This window comes from Peromyscus californicus, unplaced genomic scaffold (assembly GCF_007827085.1).
Source record: "Peromyscus californicus insignis strain IS unplaced genomic scaffold, ASM782708v3 Scaffold_12__1_contigs__length_115047231, whole genome shotgun sequence".
Taxonomy (NCBI): domain Eukaryota; kingdom Metazoa; phylum Chordata; class Mammalia; order Rodentia; family Cricetidae; genus Peromyscus; species Peromyscus californicus.
The window spans coordinates 110,347,059-110,364,051 of NW_026294413.1; the positions used below are offsets into that span (position 1 = coordinate 110,347,059).

Consider the following 16,993-nt stretch of genomic DNA (forward strand, 5'->3'; position numbering starts at 1 on the left):
TGGTGCTGCTTCCTTTCATGTTAACCACAGGAAAAGAGTTGGAGAGAAAAAAGGCCTTGTCCCCTCTAGGCTGTTCTCAGGCTTGCCAACGTACCCATCTTAGCACAAATTCAATTCCATTTTTCTTGCTGTCAGGTTTTTTTTCTTTTACATGTTTTGTGCACTTTACACCAAGCTTAAAGGGGAAAGTAACAATATTTTAGCATAAACTATTAATCTGTTTTCCATTTGGACTAGCCAAGTTTTGCAGAAACATAAACAGTCATCATTTCTATATTAAGGGAAAGGATGCCCTGAACAGTAGGTGGTTTAGAGCTGTCCATCCTATGTACCAAGCCCGTTTTGAGTCAAAGTGCACAGGGGATGTGGTTTTCAGCTGCCTGTTGTCCTTGTGTGTCCTGCTACTGTCCCCAGCCCCTCTCAGTCTCTGTGATCTGTGAGAAGAAACAATATGGGATATGGTCTAGTTGGGTTTTTTCCTTTCCTAGAACTGCCTGGTACAAGTGCCATGCCCCGCCCTTTCTATGTAGCCCAGGCTGTAAAATTGCTACACAATACAGATTGTCCCTGAAGTTGCAATCCTCCTGCCTCTGCCTTCAAAATCAAAATGCTGGGATGATATGTGTGTACCATCATACATGGCTCCACTAGATGTTGCTGCTGCTGCTTTTTTCCCCTGGTTTTTCAAGACAGTGTTTCTCTGTATAGCCCTGGCTGTCCTGGAACTCACTGTATAGGCTGGCCTGCAACTCAGAAATTCACCTGCCTCTGCCTCCTGAGTGATGGGATTAAAGGCATGCGCCACTTCTGCCCAGCTCAGATACTTCTTTATGGCAGGATTAGAAGACATGGTCAGCAGAAGAACTGCTCCAGTGGTTCTCAACCTGTGGGTCGTGACCCCTTTGGAGACCACATATCAGATATCCTGCATATCAAATATTTTCATTACGATTCATGACAGTAGCAAAATTACAGTTATGAAGTAGCAATGAAATAATTTCGTGGTTGGGGTCAGCACAACATGAGGTACTATATCAAGGGTCACCATGTTAAGAAGGCTGAGAACACACTGTGCTGTGCCCCCGTGTGGGGAGTTATTGTCACATACGTGGGGGTCCTGAGATGAGCACAGTATCTTGTCCTACTCAGTTGAGAACAGACGTGAGGACACACAGCTAACATGTACACCCTCATTTTCTGCTGAGCCTTCCCTCCAAGTACCCCTGTAGTGATGGATGCTCACCACTCAAGTACCCCTGTAGTGATGGATGCTCACCACTTACACTATCGCCTCCTCTGAGCTACTGACACACCTTACCCGGCCTCCAACTGCTCTTCCTCACATTCTCTGCTTAACACAGCAGCAAGTAATTCTAAAGTTAGACTACAACACTCACATTAGTGTCAAAGGCAAGGTGGTGGTGCACACCTTTAAATCCAGCACTCAGGAGGCAGAGGCAGGTGGATCTCTGAGTTTGAGGACAGCCTGGCCTACAGAGTGAGTTCCATGACAGCCAGGACTACACAGAGAAACTCTGTCTTGAAAAACCAGGAAAAAAAAGGTCCAAAGGCTAAAAGGCTGTCTACACCCAATCCTTCCTGCTCTGGCCTGCCTCTTCCTGACATTCTCCAGTACTCTAGCACTCCAATCATTCTCACTTCCTGGTTATTTCTGCAACATGTGAGGCATGCTCCTGCCTCAGGGTCTTTTACACTTGCTGCCTCCTATGCTAGAAAGGGCACTGGGTGGGGCTAAGATGGAGCCCATCTTTTAGGTCTTTGCTCATACATGATTGCCCCAACCAGGATTTTCATGGCCACTCTGAACACTCAGAATGCTCAACTCTAGGTCCCAGCACGTCCTGCCTCTTTCCAGATGTAGCTTTCTCCAGCTCACACATGGAACTCTCTTAGGAATGTCTTAGAGGTTGCTTTCTTGCCTGTCTCCACTACAGCAGAAGGTCACAAGTGCTGAGCCACAAATGCTGAACCACTGATTCTCACTGTTGCTTTAAGGCCACAAGGTCTGAGCCACTGACTCTTACTGTTGCTTTAAGGCCACAAGGGCTGAACCACTGACTCTCACTGTTGCTTTAAGGCCACAAGGTCTGAACCACTGACTCTCACTGTTGCTTTAAGGCCACAAGGGCTGAACCACTGACTCTCACTGTTGTTTTAAGGCCACAAGGGCTGAGCCACTGATTCACTACTGCTTTGCTTGTCTCAACAAGATGCTCTGACGAAAATGTAAGAGAACTGATGGATGAAGATGAGGAAGAACTGAGATATACCTGTGGCCACTGGCTTTTTCTCCCTTTCCTGTTGCCATGAGCAAATCCCTGAGCAGACTCAGCTTTGGGGAGGAAGGATTACGCAGGGTTTTGAGTGTACTCTTTCCTGCAGGGGAGATGTGGTAGCAGAGGCATAAAGCTACTTAATGTCTACCCGTCATCAGAGAAGAGGATTCTAGCACTCCGACAGCTTCCTACTTCCCCTCTCTGTGTTCAGCCCTGATGCCATCCCGTGGGGCAGTGCTGCCCACTTTCAGGGTGGATCGTTCCTAGGGATTTAATAGAATCAAGTTGACAACCAAAATTAACCACCACGCTGGTCATCCTAGTTTGCTTTCGATGGCTGTGATGAATACCTTGACCAGAAGCAACTGGGTGGGGGAGGGGTTCGCTTGGTTGACACATCTCTACTGCAGGTGCCATTGAGGGAAATCAGGGCAGGACCTAAAGCAGAGCAAAGGGGGGAACCAGGGGCAGCTGCACACGGGCTCACTCCCCTGGCTTTCTCAGCCACTCCTCTTACACATCCAGGTCCACCTGGCCAGAGATGGCACTGCCCATAGTGGGCCAGGCCCACCTACATCAACCAGCAATCAGAAACACCCACAGGCCCGTCTCCTGGAGGCAACCCCTCACCTGAGGGGCCTTCTTCCCAGGTGACTCCAGTCTGTGTCAAGCTGACAAAAGCTAAGGGGCACCCTGCTAGCTCCTTTTAGATGAAGAAGACTGGGGTGCTCCAGCGACGAAGGCTGCCTGGGCCGCCATCTAGTTAGCTGACTTCTTCAACTGAAGTAGCTGAGACTCTAGCTGAAAACTCTGGAACTTCTACACACAGGCTCTAGGCTGGCTCCTGGGGGACACAGTGAGAACTCTCCAGAGGACAACGATAAGGCTGGCCACAAGCCAACACACTTACCTCTCCAGTACAAAATGCCACATGATAGAGTAACTGTTTAGTGACCACCCAATTTAATCTTCACCAAAAGGCTATGAAATATTTTAAAGACAAAAGCTACTTAATGTACTGTAAGAATATTGCAAGGTAAAGGCATGGTTTGAAAGAGACTGGAAGCTCCGAGGCACCTGCCCACTCCTTTTGTAGGTTTGGACAACTAAGATTCAAAACAGAAAAGGAATTTGCATCCAGCAAGCAGCCGAGCTGGGATGTGAGTACGGACCTCCCAGACTCTCCGGCAAAGTTTACCACAAGTGCCTCAGAGGCAGTTCTGGCCTGTGCCTTCTTCCTGAGACAACATGTCTCCAGATCAGAGACACAAGGCTAGCAAACGCTCACTACTGCAGTGTTGAACACAGAGGCCACATGTTCCACTCCCCAGGGGTCAGTACCGGGCTAGCCGCCCTGCTCACTCACCTCCAGTACACGAGCACAGCAATGAGAAGGACGAGGCACAGGAAGGTCAAGGCTGAGACCACAATCAGGGGGATGATCCACTCCATCCTCCCCGGCGAGGGCCGGCTTATCATTCCAGAGGTATTCTTCTCGGCTGCAAGAGAAATCAACCAGTCAATGGGCAGATGATACTGAGCTCCACTCAGGGAGAACTGAGCCCTACCCACACTGAACCAGCACAGGGCAAGAGGGGCAAACGGCTGTCCTAACCCAAGTCTTCTGCAGGTGGCACTCTTTAGTGACCAGAAGAATGGATTCGCTTGTGAGATTAAAGTCATTTCTAGGGAGAGCTCTGCAGAAGACAGACTTCAGCTTTACTCCGAGGATGTTCTCAACCCAGAGAGAACCTTGGATGCACTCAGAAATCGCACTCAGGGCCCAGAAAGGAAGACAAGTGAGAACAGGGAATCAGCTTCCCCCTGCTCACAGCACGCTCCTGCCTCTAGAGTGCAGTCACAGTCCTGGGGTTAAGCGGCAAATCTACTAACTGGTGGAGTTCTCCCTGGCCATCCAATATTCTTACCAGCAGATCTTTCTTCCAGCATCTATTATCTCCAGAAGCCTTAGCAGGACAGCTGAGTCTGTCTTGAACTATGGGGCAGATGCCTGGGAACGGCGAGGGTTGTTGAGTGAGACAGAGACGCAGCCCTGAGAGTCCGCGTGCACAGAGGCAGGCAGTGACAAGGTTAACACTAATCTCTGAGGCAAGACCCCAACCCTCCAGGGCCGCTGAACAGCCATCTATGGACAGCAAGGATCCCACCTGCTCGGCAGAAAAGAGGTTAGCACACTGCCAGCCCAGAAGTGTCCCTTGGCAGCATGGACTACATGCAGCATTAATCAGGCTGTGTTTTCAAGGGACGGAAGATGGGCCCAGGAAGCAAGAGAAGAGATGGCAGGCCTCGGGAGCAGATATTCGAAGAGGAAAGACTCCTGGCCTCGAGGATGCTCCTGTGTGATGCAGTGCACTTTGCTGGGTTTCCTGTGTGTCTACTTTTAGACACAGGCTCCCGAAGCAGGGGCTGCCCAGGGGCTTCCTGACTCACTGAAGAAACACCAGATAGGCAGCAAACCCCACCGATTAAAACCCTAGCAGCCTCTCAGTGTTCGAGACTGCCTTCTGGACCCACTATTCCACTGCAGACACCCTTCCAGAGGACAGGGATGCAGCAGTGGCTCATCCGGGCCTTTGCTGGGATTGGTTACGAGGTAGACTTTGGAAGAAGTAATCACAGGGCAACTAACGTGGTGCCAGGGGAAGCGCAAGGGCTCAGTGGAAAACAACAACAGCACTGAAGGCCCGTGCTCACACTGCGAGATCTGAAGGGTGAAGATAAGTTAGCTAGGTGAGCGTGTTCTGAGCAGAGGCCATGTGATTGTGGGAGTGTAAGGATGGGGGGACCAGGATGGAAAACTAGAAGTCAATCAACCGAGGCCTCAGAGGCTCAGTGAAGGGCACGGACTTTAGTCCTAACAGTGCAAGTTACTGTCGTGTTTGAAGTGAAAGTGAACAAGCTTCTCACCTTCACACTCTTCTCCACACACTGCCTTAAGTGCAAAGAGTGACAACCGTCCAGAGGAGCCAGGGGGTGCAAATGAGAATAACTTTGCAGGGCTCCGACAGGGGTCAGTTCAGCCAGGCATTACCTGGCTGCTGGTGGGAACATCTCAAGACCCAGAGGTCCCGCTATGGAAGGAGTGTCAGGAGGGCGGAGAGCAGAGGCCATGTGACCCGTTAGCTCTGCTTTTACCCTGGGAAGCCCCCAGGTACTGGGGATGCCCAGTGTCTTTCTGCTTCTCTCCCACCTGACAGAAAAGGATTCTTGCCTGTGGTCTACTTTCAATTCTAAACAGCCAGCTTTGGTAGAGCTGGCTGAGTCACTTCTTCCTAGCACTGTGTGGTGCTATGTGACACTGTCCCCAAGGCAATGCTGCATGGGAGACCTCAGTTGGCAGTCACTTGCACCCTGACAGTGCGGATTTCAATCGTCGCCTGTGGCTGGTCTTCCTTTAAACACCTGATACAGGGCTGGTACCAGATTTCCAAATGGGATACGAGACAGTTAGCCTCGCTGCCAACTTCACAGCACTGTCTTGTCTTGTGCATCAGGGGCCTGGAAGTGGTTTCCACTTCCTGTTAAAATCCCACAAGCTGTCACTCTACTGAACCCTGGGTTTCTGCCCAGAGAGAACAGGGGGAGTGCCCAACCAGCCAGCCCTGCTGCACTACAGAACGTCTACCTGACAGACCACATTTCAAGTGGGAAGCCCCACCTTTTATCTGGATATTCCAAGGTGAAAAAATCCACCTTAAATCTGGGCTACACCTTCTGGTGGCGGCCTATATAAAGGCCATGAAAGAAGGAAGTGATTGCTCTTTGCCTGCCCTCACTCTTGCTGGCAAGTTCATCCCTTAACTGGCATTAGAGGGTACTTCAGGAATCCAGTGTCTACTGCAGACCAGCTGAGACATGCAGTCTTGTGGACCTTTCATCAGGGGACAGCCATCGTTGGGTTAAATCAGATCATAACCTGCAAACCACTCTAACAGATTCAGTTTTCATATACATAGATTCGCTCTGTCAGTTGTCTCTTCAGAGAACCGTGACCAATACTGCGTCCCTCAATGGGAAGATGTGTGTACAACACCTGGAAGTGTCCCCACAAATGGAGAGCACCATCCCCCACCTCCATCTGTGTGTAAACCTAGGTAAGTGAGCTACTGTTATAATTACCACTGTTAATTTCTTTATGCCTCAGTTTCCTCCTCCGTAAAAGGAGGTGACAAATCTGTTCCCTGTATTGTGGAGTAAGTACAGATACAACGTTTAGAATGTTGCCTGGTAGGTGTCCTGGCTACCATTAGCTGTTGGGCCTGTCCCCATCACTATATGCTATCATCGCTGGTACCATCACTCCTGCCCTCTGAACTGTGAGCATCACCACATCAGCTCCATCACTGCTGCCATCTGAACTGTGAGCATCACCACATCAGCTCCATCACTCCTGCCCTCTGAACTGTGAGCATCACCACATCAGCTCCATCACTGCTGTCATCTGAACTGTGAGCATCACCACATCAGCTCCATCACTCCTGCCCTCTGAACTGTGAGCATCACCACATCAGCTCCATCACTCCTGCCCTCTGAACTATGAGCATCACCACATCAGCTCCATCACTGCTGCCATCTGAACTGTGAGCATCACCACATCAGCTCCATCACTGCTGCCCTCTGAACTGTGAGCATCACCACATCAGCTCCATCACTCCTGCCATCTGAACTATGAGTATCACATCAGCTCCATCACTCCTGCCATCTGAACTATGAGCATCACCACATCAGCTCTATCACTCCTGAACTATGAGCATCACCACATCAGCTCCATCACTCCTGCCCTCTGAACTATGAACATCACCACATCAGCTCTATCACTCCTGAACTATGGGCATCACCACATCAGTTCTATCACTCCTGAACTATGGGCATCACCACATCAGCTCCATCACTCCTGAACTATGAGCATCACCACATCAGCTCCATCACTCCTGAACTATGAGCATCACCACATCAGCTCCATCACTCCTGCCCTCTGAACTATGAGCATCACCACATCAGCTCCATCACTTCTGCCATCTGAACTATGAGCATCACCACATCAGCTCCATCACTGCTGCCATCTGAACTATGAGCATCATTACATCAGCTCCATCACTCCTGTCCTCTGAACTGTGAGCATCAGCACATCAGCTCCATCACTGCTGCCATCTGAACTATGAGCATCATTACATCAGCTCCATCACTCCTGCCCTCTGAACTGTGAGCATCACCACATCAGCTCCATCACTCCTGCCCTCTGAACTGTGAGCATCACCACATCAGCTCCATCACTCCTGCCCTCTGAACTATGAGCATCACCACATCAGCTCCATCACTCCTGCCCTCTGAACTGTGAGCATCACCACATCAGCTCTATCACTCCTGCCCTCTGAACTATGAGCATCACCACATCAGCTCCATCACTCCTGCCCTCTGAACTATGAGCATCACCACATCAGCTCCATCACTCCTGCCCTCTGAACTGTGAGCATCACCACATCAGCTCTATCACTCCTGAACTATGAGCATCACCACATCAGCTCCATCACTCCTGCCCTCTGAACTGTGAGCATCACCACATCAGCTCCATCACTCCTGCCCTCTGAACTGTGAGCATCACCACATCAGCTCCATCACTCCTGCCCTCTGAACTGTGAGCATCACCACATCAGCTCCATCACTCCTGCCCTCTGAACTATGAGCATCACCACATCAGCTCCATCACTGCTGCCCTCTGAACTGTGAGCATCACCACATCAGCTCCATCACTCCTGCCATCTGAACTATGAGCATCACCACATCAGCTCCATCACTCCTGCCATCTGAACTATGAGCATCACCACATCAGCTCTATCACTCCTGAACTATGGGCATCACCACATCAGCTCTATCACTCCTGCCCTCTGAACTGTGAGCATCACCACATCAGCTCTATCACTCCTGAACTATGGGCATCACCACATCGGCTCTATCACTCCTGAACTATGGGCATCACCACATCAGCTCCATCACTCCTGAACTATGAGCATCACCACATCAGCTCCATCACTCCTGCCCTCTGAACTGTGAGCATCACCACATCAGCTCCATCACTCCTGCCCTCTAAACTGTGAGCATCACCACATCAGCTCCATCACTGCTGCCATCTGAACTGTGAGCATCACCACATCAGCTCTATCACTCCTGAACTATGGGCATCACCACATCAGCTCCATCACTCCTGCCCTCTGAACTGTGAGCATCACTACATCAGCTCCATCACTCCTGCCCTCTGAACTGTGAGCATCACCACATCAGCTCCATCACTCCTGCCCTCTGAACTGTGAGCATCACCACATCAGCTCCATCACTCCTGCCCTCTGAACTGTGAGCATCACTACATCAGCTCCATCACTCCTGCCCTCTGAACTGTGAGCATCACCACATCAGCTCCATCACTGCTGCCATCTGAACTATGAGCATCACCACATCAGCTCCATCACTGCTGCCCTCTGAACTGTGAGCATCACCACATCAGCTCCATCACTGCTGCCATCTGAACTGTGAGCATCACCACATCAGCTCCATCACTCCTGCCATCAGCTCCATTACTGGTCTCTTCTTCATCAGTTGCCCAGCCCAGCCCCAAGGGGATTCGATGGCTGCTGAGTCTGACTCCTCCCTGTATGACTTGAGCATGTGGTCACACAGCACTTTAGACACACAGGGCACAGCACAGGAGTCTGCCTGTCGTCTGCCTACCATAATGAGCTGCCTATAAGACACTGGAGCTTGAAAATTGGCCTCAAGGGGAGACCAACCACATTCTTTCTGCTTCAGAAAGACAGCTGTCCAGTTGTTATCTCACCTATGACCCTAATGGAAGAACGAGCTGCTAGGAGCTACTAAGAACACATGGCATCCTCACAGGCTGTCACCTGCTCCCCAAAACCTTCCACATGCCTCTGAAGACAAGGAATCTCTGGGAGTTCCCCAGTACCTGTAGAAGTCTGTTCAGGCCCCCAGTGCTGCCTGAGGACACAGACAGGACAAGCAAGCTTATATATGCTGTGTTTCTCCTATACATGTTTATGATGCAGTTGAACTCATCAATTAGAGTAAGATTAATAACAGTGAAATAGGACAATTAGAACATCCTGGAATGAAAACTTTTTCTCTCAAAATAGGAACCATGATAATAGTGTCAATTTGATAACTATGTAACTGACGTAAGTGTAGGTGGTGAATCCAGTAACAACAGAGAGAATTCACTTTCCGGCAGCATGGAGTGAAGACAGGGTGACATTTTTTCAAGATTCTCATAACCACAGGGCATTTGGGAGGAAGACAGACAGATCACTGTGATTTTGAAGCCAGCCTGCTCTACATTATACAATTGCTAAATTCTAGAATTTCCCTTTCATTTTGTTTGGACAATAGTTGACTGCTGGTAACTTAAACTATAGAAAGCAAGCCTTGGGGACTCCTGTACACTTTCTTTTTAACTGAGGCAGTGTGTCTGACAGCAAGCTCCTGGGCCTCAGACCAGGTGGAGCTACAAGTGGACAGGTTTGTGTGTGGCTTTGCCTAAGTAACCGGCAGTCCCTGCGCCTCTGGACCCTCCGCTGCTGGAGGAAAGCAGGTGGTAACAATCACCTCTACTGGGCACGTGAGGTTACACTGCCGGCCTGCATAAGGCTGACTCTAAATTATGTCTGTATAATTCTCCAGTCACATGCAAATGAAATCCCGGGGCTCCTTGTTCAAAGCTCACTGAGGAATTTGCAGAAGGGACCTGGGTAACCTGACTGCAGACACGGGCTGTCCTGAGACAGCGGCGGTAAGTGTTCACCTCACGTGGTCACAGAGCTGCTTCTGACCACTAGTGGCGAGCGCCATTAATCCTGCCCGACGCAGAGGGGGTCTCAAGCTCAGAGGATGGACTTGCTTCAGAACCACCTCCCACACGAAACTGAGCAACTGGCTAAGAGGCTCTGGGCATGTGAAGAAGGGAGGTAGGGAACGCAGAAGCACCTCCCTTTCTCAAGATTCATTTCTGTATCCAGCAGCAATTGAATACAGTGCCTTCATTCTGTTAAAAAAAATTCAAAAAAAAAAGAAAAGAAAAACAGTTTTCAGTGGCATATGTCATCACTGAATTAATGCTGTTTGCCTTTTACTGGCTTGGCTCTCATCCCAGTAGAAGCAAATAAAAACGAGCACAATGTACTATAAATGCTACAGGCAGAGAGACGTCAGATGGACCCAGCTCAAGTGCTTCCTGCCTTGAGGAGGGGCTCAGCTCCAGCCACAGGTCAAGAACTCCTGAGTTGTTACAACTAAGACCAGCTCAGTCATGAGGCACTGCCTAGACAGAGAAAATGGCTCCTTTGTTCTTCAGAGAGACATGGAAGGAGGGTGCTCTCATCATGGGTGACTTCACTAGAGTTGTTCTGAGTGACACCCTCATAAAAACCACCCAGGCTGCTGCTGCGTGTGTGTCTGTGTACGCACATAATGTAAAAGTTACCATTTTAAGCATTTCTAAGTATACAGTAAGTATACACGTAGGGCTAGGCGTCACTGTTGGGAAGCTCATCTCCCCAACATTTTGATCTTACAAAGAGGAAACTGCACTTAGTAAATCACAACTTTCTATCCCGCTCTCCCGGCCTCTGGTCCGTATAGAAACTGGCAGGTCCAGAGTCTTACACAGGAATCCCACAGGGTCTGTATTAGTGACTGGCTTGTTTCACTTAGCACACTGTACTCAAAGGCTTCTCCAGGGCACGTGTGTGGCAGGGTTCTGTTTAACTCCCTCCTGCCCGCCCCCATCCCCACCAGGGTTTCCCTTCCAAGGTTCAGTGATGTTGCATTTTGGCGTGCATTCCAGCTGGTTCCATGTGTTGACTACTGTGTGAACAATGGGACTAAAACCCACATGTGCAGATGCCTCCTCGAGCCGCTGCTGGGAACTCTGGGATGAGAGTCTTACGGTCATTCTATTTCCATTTTTTTAAAACATCTGCCTCCACTGTGTCTCCCTCCTAACAACTGCCGAGATCTCTCCTCTAAGAGTGTTAAAAATGGTCCCCATTTCTCCACATTTTTACTGATACCTTATTGTTATTATTAGCTTTAAAATACTGTGATATAGTAATCTCTTTTACAGGGCCATGAGAGTTTTCTTTATCTTCCTGGAGCCCTGAGGGTACAGTAGTTTCAGAGAACCAGTTCCTCATCAATTTACACACAATTGACATGTGTAAACCACACTAGAGTACCATTTGTCTCTACTTGTACCCATGCCCAGAGTTCTCGTGAGCAAATCTCCCTCCCAACTCCACAAATGCCTGTTTACCAGACCAGACAATCAAAGGATGAACTGTTACCTCTGGGAGAGCTTGGAATGTTAAGGGTGTTTAATCGTTGCCAATCTAATTCAAAGCCGCACACATATAGCTAGTCCTAACCCACCAGACTGCTATCAGGGATACTTGAACCATCATGTGGATTATAGTCACGTTGTTCACACAATAGCCAAGACACAGAAGCAACTGGAATGCCTATCAGTGGCTGAAGGATACCAGAAGCACCATATGGTCCTGAAGTTGGTTGGAGAAAGAAGCCATATACACCTTACATCAAATATCCCACCCCTACTCCCACCCCAATTCCTGATTCCAACCTCCTTCTTTGGGTTTGGTTTTTTCACATCAAGAATTACACAGATTTTCTTAGTTCAAAGATCACATGGAGTATGGGAAGAGAAACTTTTGAGGAGCCAATACTCTTTTGAGAGGAAACTAAACCATGTTTGGCATCCTGAACACTGCTTTGGGTTACCAAGAGCTGGTACCACAACACTTGTGAAAGTGGTAAAGACTCACACTAGATATAGATCACAAAAGGAAGCAGACCAGTGTAGCTAGCCTTGGTTGAAAATTACCTGTGGCGTTTCTCCAGTATCTTCTGCCATGTATTTTAAATGCAGTGCACTATATTGGTCCTAACCCACGAAAAGCTCAGTACTGTATTTGTGACTTCTTCTTTATCCTGGAGAACTTGCTCTGATACTAATTTTTTTTAAAAAAATACTACATTTATTTTGTGTGTGCATGCATGTGTGTGTATGTTTGCTTGTGTAGAGTATGTGCACTCAAGTGTAAGTGTGAAGGTCAGAGGTCAACTTGCAGGAGTTGGTTTTCTTCTAGCTCGTTTTCTGGGGATGGAACTTAAGTTATCAGTCTTGACAGCAGGCACCTTTAGTGGTTGAGCCATATTACAAGCTTTTGGCCTTTAAATCGGTGACTCGACTCTCCTCTCTCCGAATAATCTTCCTTCAAAGTATACTTGATAGGAATACCACAAGTCAGGTCTGTCAGCTTTGGCAATGTTGATTGACACTTTGGGACAGATATTCCCTCCCTGTGGGGCTGTGTGTGCACTAGTCCCTGGCCCTTTCCTAGTAGATCCCAGGAGAACTCCCTGTCTAACAACCCAAACAGTTTCCACGGCCCTGCAGGGAGGTGCAGAACACCTGACTGGGAACTTCGGCTGTAATGGAACGCTGGCAGCTTCTGAAGGATGCCCTTTATGATGTTCATGTCCTACTTCATCTGCAATCATCTCACGCTGCTCACTCTCGAACTAGTACCAGAGAAGGCCCTGACGCATCATGCAGACTAGTCCTTGCACCTTGGATTGACAAAGCCTGTCTTGGGCCCTGTTGCACCACATGCTGAGAACTGGACACGCTCCTTTACCCTCCTAAACCTTGGTTTCCTCATAGGTATGGTGGTAACCATGACAGCAAAGCCTTCAAGGGAGTGCCTTAGGATAAGGGACAGGAAAGTGGCGTCAGCACAGGGAGCAAACTCAAACCCAGGGTGTTGTTCCAATAACTAGCTTTTTAACGTTGGGTCCCTTAGAGGTTTTCTACACTTCCCAAAGGAGCAGGCTTTCTGGGTCTCAGCATCCGCCACTGTGGTTCAGCTCAGAGCACAGCAGCAACCTAGGAACCACCTATGTCCCTTTTCAGCATTCACAGCTCATGGGCCATATAACACCGGGTCATATAAGCTGTGTCCTGAAGTTTGTCATTTGCCATCCCTGACCCACACCATCATCTTCAGCACCCAGCTTGGGACAGACTTGAAGGGGTAGTAAGTAGGTTCTAAGTAGGGTGTGATTTGAAAAACATCGTTTCCCTCACCTACGGAGGCAAACACCGACAAGCCCAGCCCTAAATGATGAGCTCCCAGGTGGCATGCACTCTGAAATATTTACGCTATGGCATGCTGTTCTCACACACCATCCAGGAACTACATCAGCTGGCTTCAAATCTGCCTCACATTGCAGGCTATGGCTCCTTAATGAGGACTCACAGGCTAGATGTCCATGCAGCACTGATCCAGGGATGCCTGGGCACTAGAGGATGCTGGGAAAAGGTTTGGTGAAGGACACACACACACACACACACACACACACACACACACACACACACACACACCTCCAGACCCTAAGATCACTGCCAGCACAATGACTGATGGTAGCAGTCACCACTCCAGTGGTGGGCCCAGGGACATATTTAATTTGGCATATGCCAAAGCAAATTGGTTTTAAGATTTAAAAACTGGAGTACTCTGCCCCAAACTAGGCTTTCTGACTCACGCGAGTTTCCAGTGACAACCGTGGGAGCTGAGGTGGCACTCCAGAGTTTGCTAGTGTCCTCGACACTCTGTATTATGTAATATCTGGTCTTCCCTCTCACTGAGATGTCTGATTTCTGTGTGCCTGAGTTTGCCGCGACCTCCATGGAGGGATTTCAGGGATGCAGTGACGTCACCATCACGGAAGGCGTCTAAGCGAGTCTCTGGGGGATACTGCCTGAAGTGTAACGTACTTTGCTAACTTTAGGCACTGCTGATTTTTCAAAGACACTCAAGACTGATTCAGTGACATTTTTCCTTCATGAGAAGAAAATTTAACTCTGGAATAAACAAATACATACCCAAAGTCTCTAAGATCAATCACCACCAACATAAAAATGATGGTTATTTCAGTTAAAACAAAACCAAATCCAAGCTGGCAGAGCAGGTGAAGGGCGTGGTAGGAAGGGTGGAGGAGGACTGAGATCCTGGGACCACACACTGATGGGGCTTTGCCGTTCCCCTCAGTTATCTGAATCCTTTATTAAACAACACATACATTTTTTTTTTTTTTTGCATTTTATACTGGAGGCTGGAAAATGACAGAGTGTGGGACAAATCAGGCCCACTGCCTGTTTTTATGAACAGAACGGCCTGGCGTACAGTCACAGCCAATCACTGATATCCTGTCCGTGGCTGTGTGTGCTGTAAGGCTGAACCTGAGAGCTGAGAACTGTGGCCTGGAAAAACTGTTCACTACTTGGTTTTTCTCCTAAAGGTTTGCAAGTCATGATTTCAACCTAGAACCACTTTCGAATTCAAATCACCAGAAATTCAGAACATTCTCTGTGGCTTTAGGGAGAGGTGGACCTTGCTGTTCTGACTACAGAGATCACAGGACAGATGAGTGTTCCTGGACAGTCTCATGTATCCCCAGCTGTCCCTGAACTTTATGGAGCCTAGGATGACCTTGAACTTCTGATCTTCTTGTCTCACCCTCTGAGTGCTGGGATCACAGGTATGTGTTACCGTGCCGGTGTATGCAGTGCTGGGATTACAGGTGTGTGTTACCATGCATGGTGTATGCAGTGTTGCAGTGCACTGGGCTTTTTGCATGATAAAGAAGCACTCTGTCGATTTAGTTACATTATCAAACTCCTGTAGGTCATTTTAACTTCAGGTAGCTGGGGAATTGCTCTTTAATGCTCATTCAGATTGCGAATCGACCCACTGATGCCCCGCAAAGTTCCCACTGTTCTGTGGCTTTGGCTGCTGGCAGCACTCCTGAGCACTGGTGAGACAGGCGTCTTTCAGGGATTTGTGTGTCATCCTTGCACGGCAGCCATTCTAAACTTCTCCAATAATTTTAGCTGGGCAGTGGTGGTGCACATCTTTAATCCCAGCCTCGGGAGGCACAGGCAGGTGGATCCATGTGGGAGGCCAGCCTGGTCTACAGAGTGAGTTCCAAGACAGCCAGGGATACACAGAGAAACCCTGTGTTGAAACTTCCTGTCCACACACACACACACACACACACACACACACACACACACACACACACACACACACACGAAGACAGGCAGCTTTATGAGCACTATCTCTGCACTGAGGACTTCTCTCATTACTGGCACTTTGCAGACAAGGTCACTGGCACAAACTTACTTGAGGGTCAAGTGAATGAGGGGGAAGACCTACTGAGTTGAGTCGACTCTAAAGGCCACTCCCGCCAACTGTAAATGTTTTCTGATGCTGGGGTGGGAGGGGATGGGACAGGGATGGAGGCTGGACTTGGGAATCCCAGGGTTCACTCTCTTCTCCCTTTCTCTGGAATTTCCGCTCACCAGAATTAGTCTTGGAGCCCAGCCTTGCAGCTTCCCAAGCTACGCAAGCACACAGCAGGCACTGTCTTCAGAAGAACAGCAAAGAAATGTTTCTGAAAAGCAGCCTTGTAGTGGGTATTTGTTCCACCTATGACCTTGGGGTTCCAGCCCCTAGGGCATGGCCTCTTGGCTAGCTTAAAACCTGAAGAGCACACTCTTGGATGGTGGAGACTGACTCAGGCGGCAGCGGGAAGTAGTGTGGGACCAGCTCTCAGCCTTCCAGGACTCTGTGTAGGATTTGCCTTCTCCTGTGTTAGGGAACTGTTCTCCTCAATATAATTCCTTAGTAAACAATTCCTTTATCAGTTATCTGTGGACTTTCTGCATAACAGGCTGAGTGGACTCTATCCCTTGTCTTAAAGCGGAAACACACTGGCCCAAGCCACAGGGCCCCTCCTCCATCTCTAGCATAGGCAAGTGTGCTTGAGAAAAGGTCGATGACACAAGTAACTTCTCCTGCTAGTATCTACCCCCTAGTGTGCTATTTCCATTAAAATCTGACCCTCAGCATGGCCAATGCTCCCTTCATTTTCATGCTCTCCCAGTGTCTGACTCAATCCTTATTACCACTCCCCCCTCTCTATGGTCCTTCTCCACAGGGAGCTTCTCAACCCATCCAAGCTCATTCCCAGTTTAGGATCTCTAGACCTGCCACTCCAGCAGCCCAGAACGTTCTCTCATGAGTCTGTGAGTGGCTGACTCCCCACACTGGTTTCTGTTTAAATGCATTTGTTTGCTGGGATATCTATCCTCAACCCTTCCCATGAGCATGCACCCCTGGGAGAAGAGAAGTCTCCATGGACAGTCTTTCCCTAATGCCCAGGCTAGAACCTTGCACACAGTGGGAAGGGACTCCGTATTCTTTCCTATATTTAAATGCAAGAAATTCAGTTTTTACACAGCAGTCTCTCAGGGGGAATGCACAAGAACAGCTTCATCAATGGCCCCGCGCTTCCGTCATCTATACAAGGCTACTGTGACTGTCTGTCAAACTGCCCCGCACCGAATGACACCCATGGGAGACCCCCACTTGGAAAAAATTAGTTCATAGCAGCTTTAAGGGAAAGTAATTCAAAACATGAAAATGTATTCTAAGTTGAATCTTAACATACGAGATCTCAGCTTTAGATGAATTTTAATGTTTACAAGTGCAAAAGCAAATAAATATTTACCAGTTGCCTTT

The 16,993-nt window shown here is 48.8% G+C and overlaps 1 protein-coding gene across 2 annotated transcripts in view; it reads right to left on the reverse strand.

Moving 5' to 3' along the window:
- Positions 1–16,993, reverse strand: part of Ptprg (protein tyrosine phosphatase receptor type G) — a 703,625-nt gene that overhangs the window by 72,024 nt on the left and 614,608 nt on the right. For both annotated transcript variants that reach the window (XM_052734133.1, XM_052734134.1), the window contains exon 13: positions 3,664–3,796. In XM_052734133.1, the coding sequence (XP_052590093.1) occupies positions 3,664–3,796 (133 nt within the window). The remainder of the gene's footprint in view (positions 1–3,663; positions 3,797–16,993) is intronic.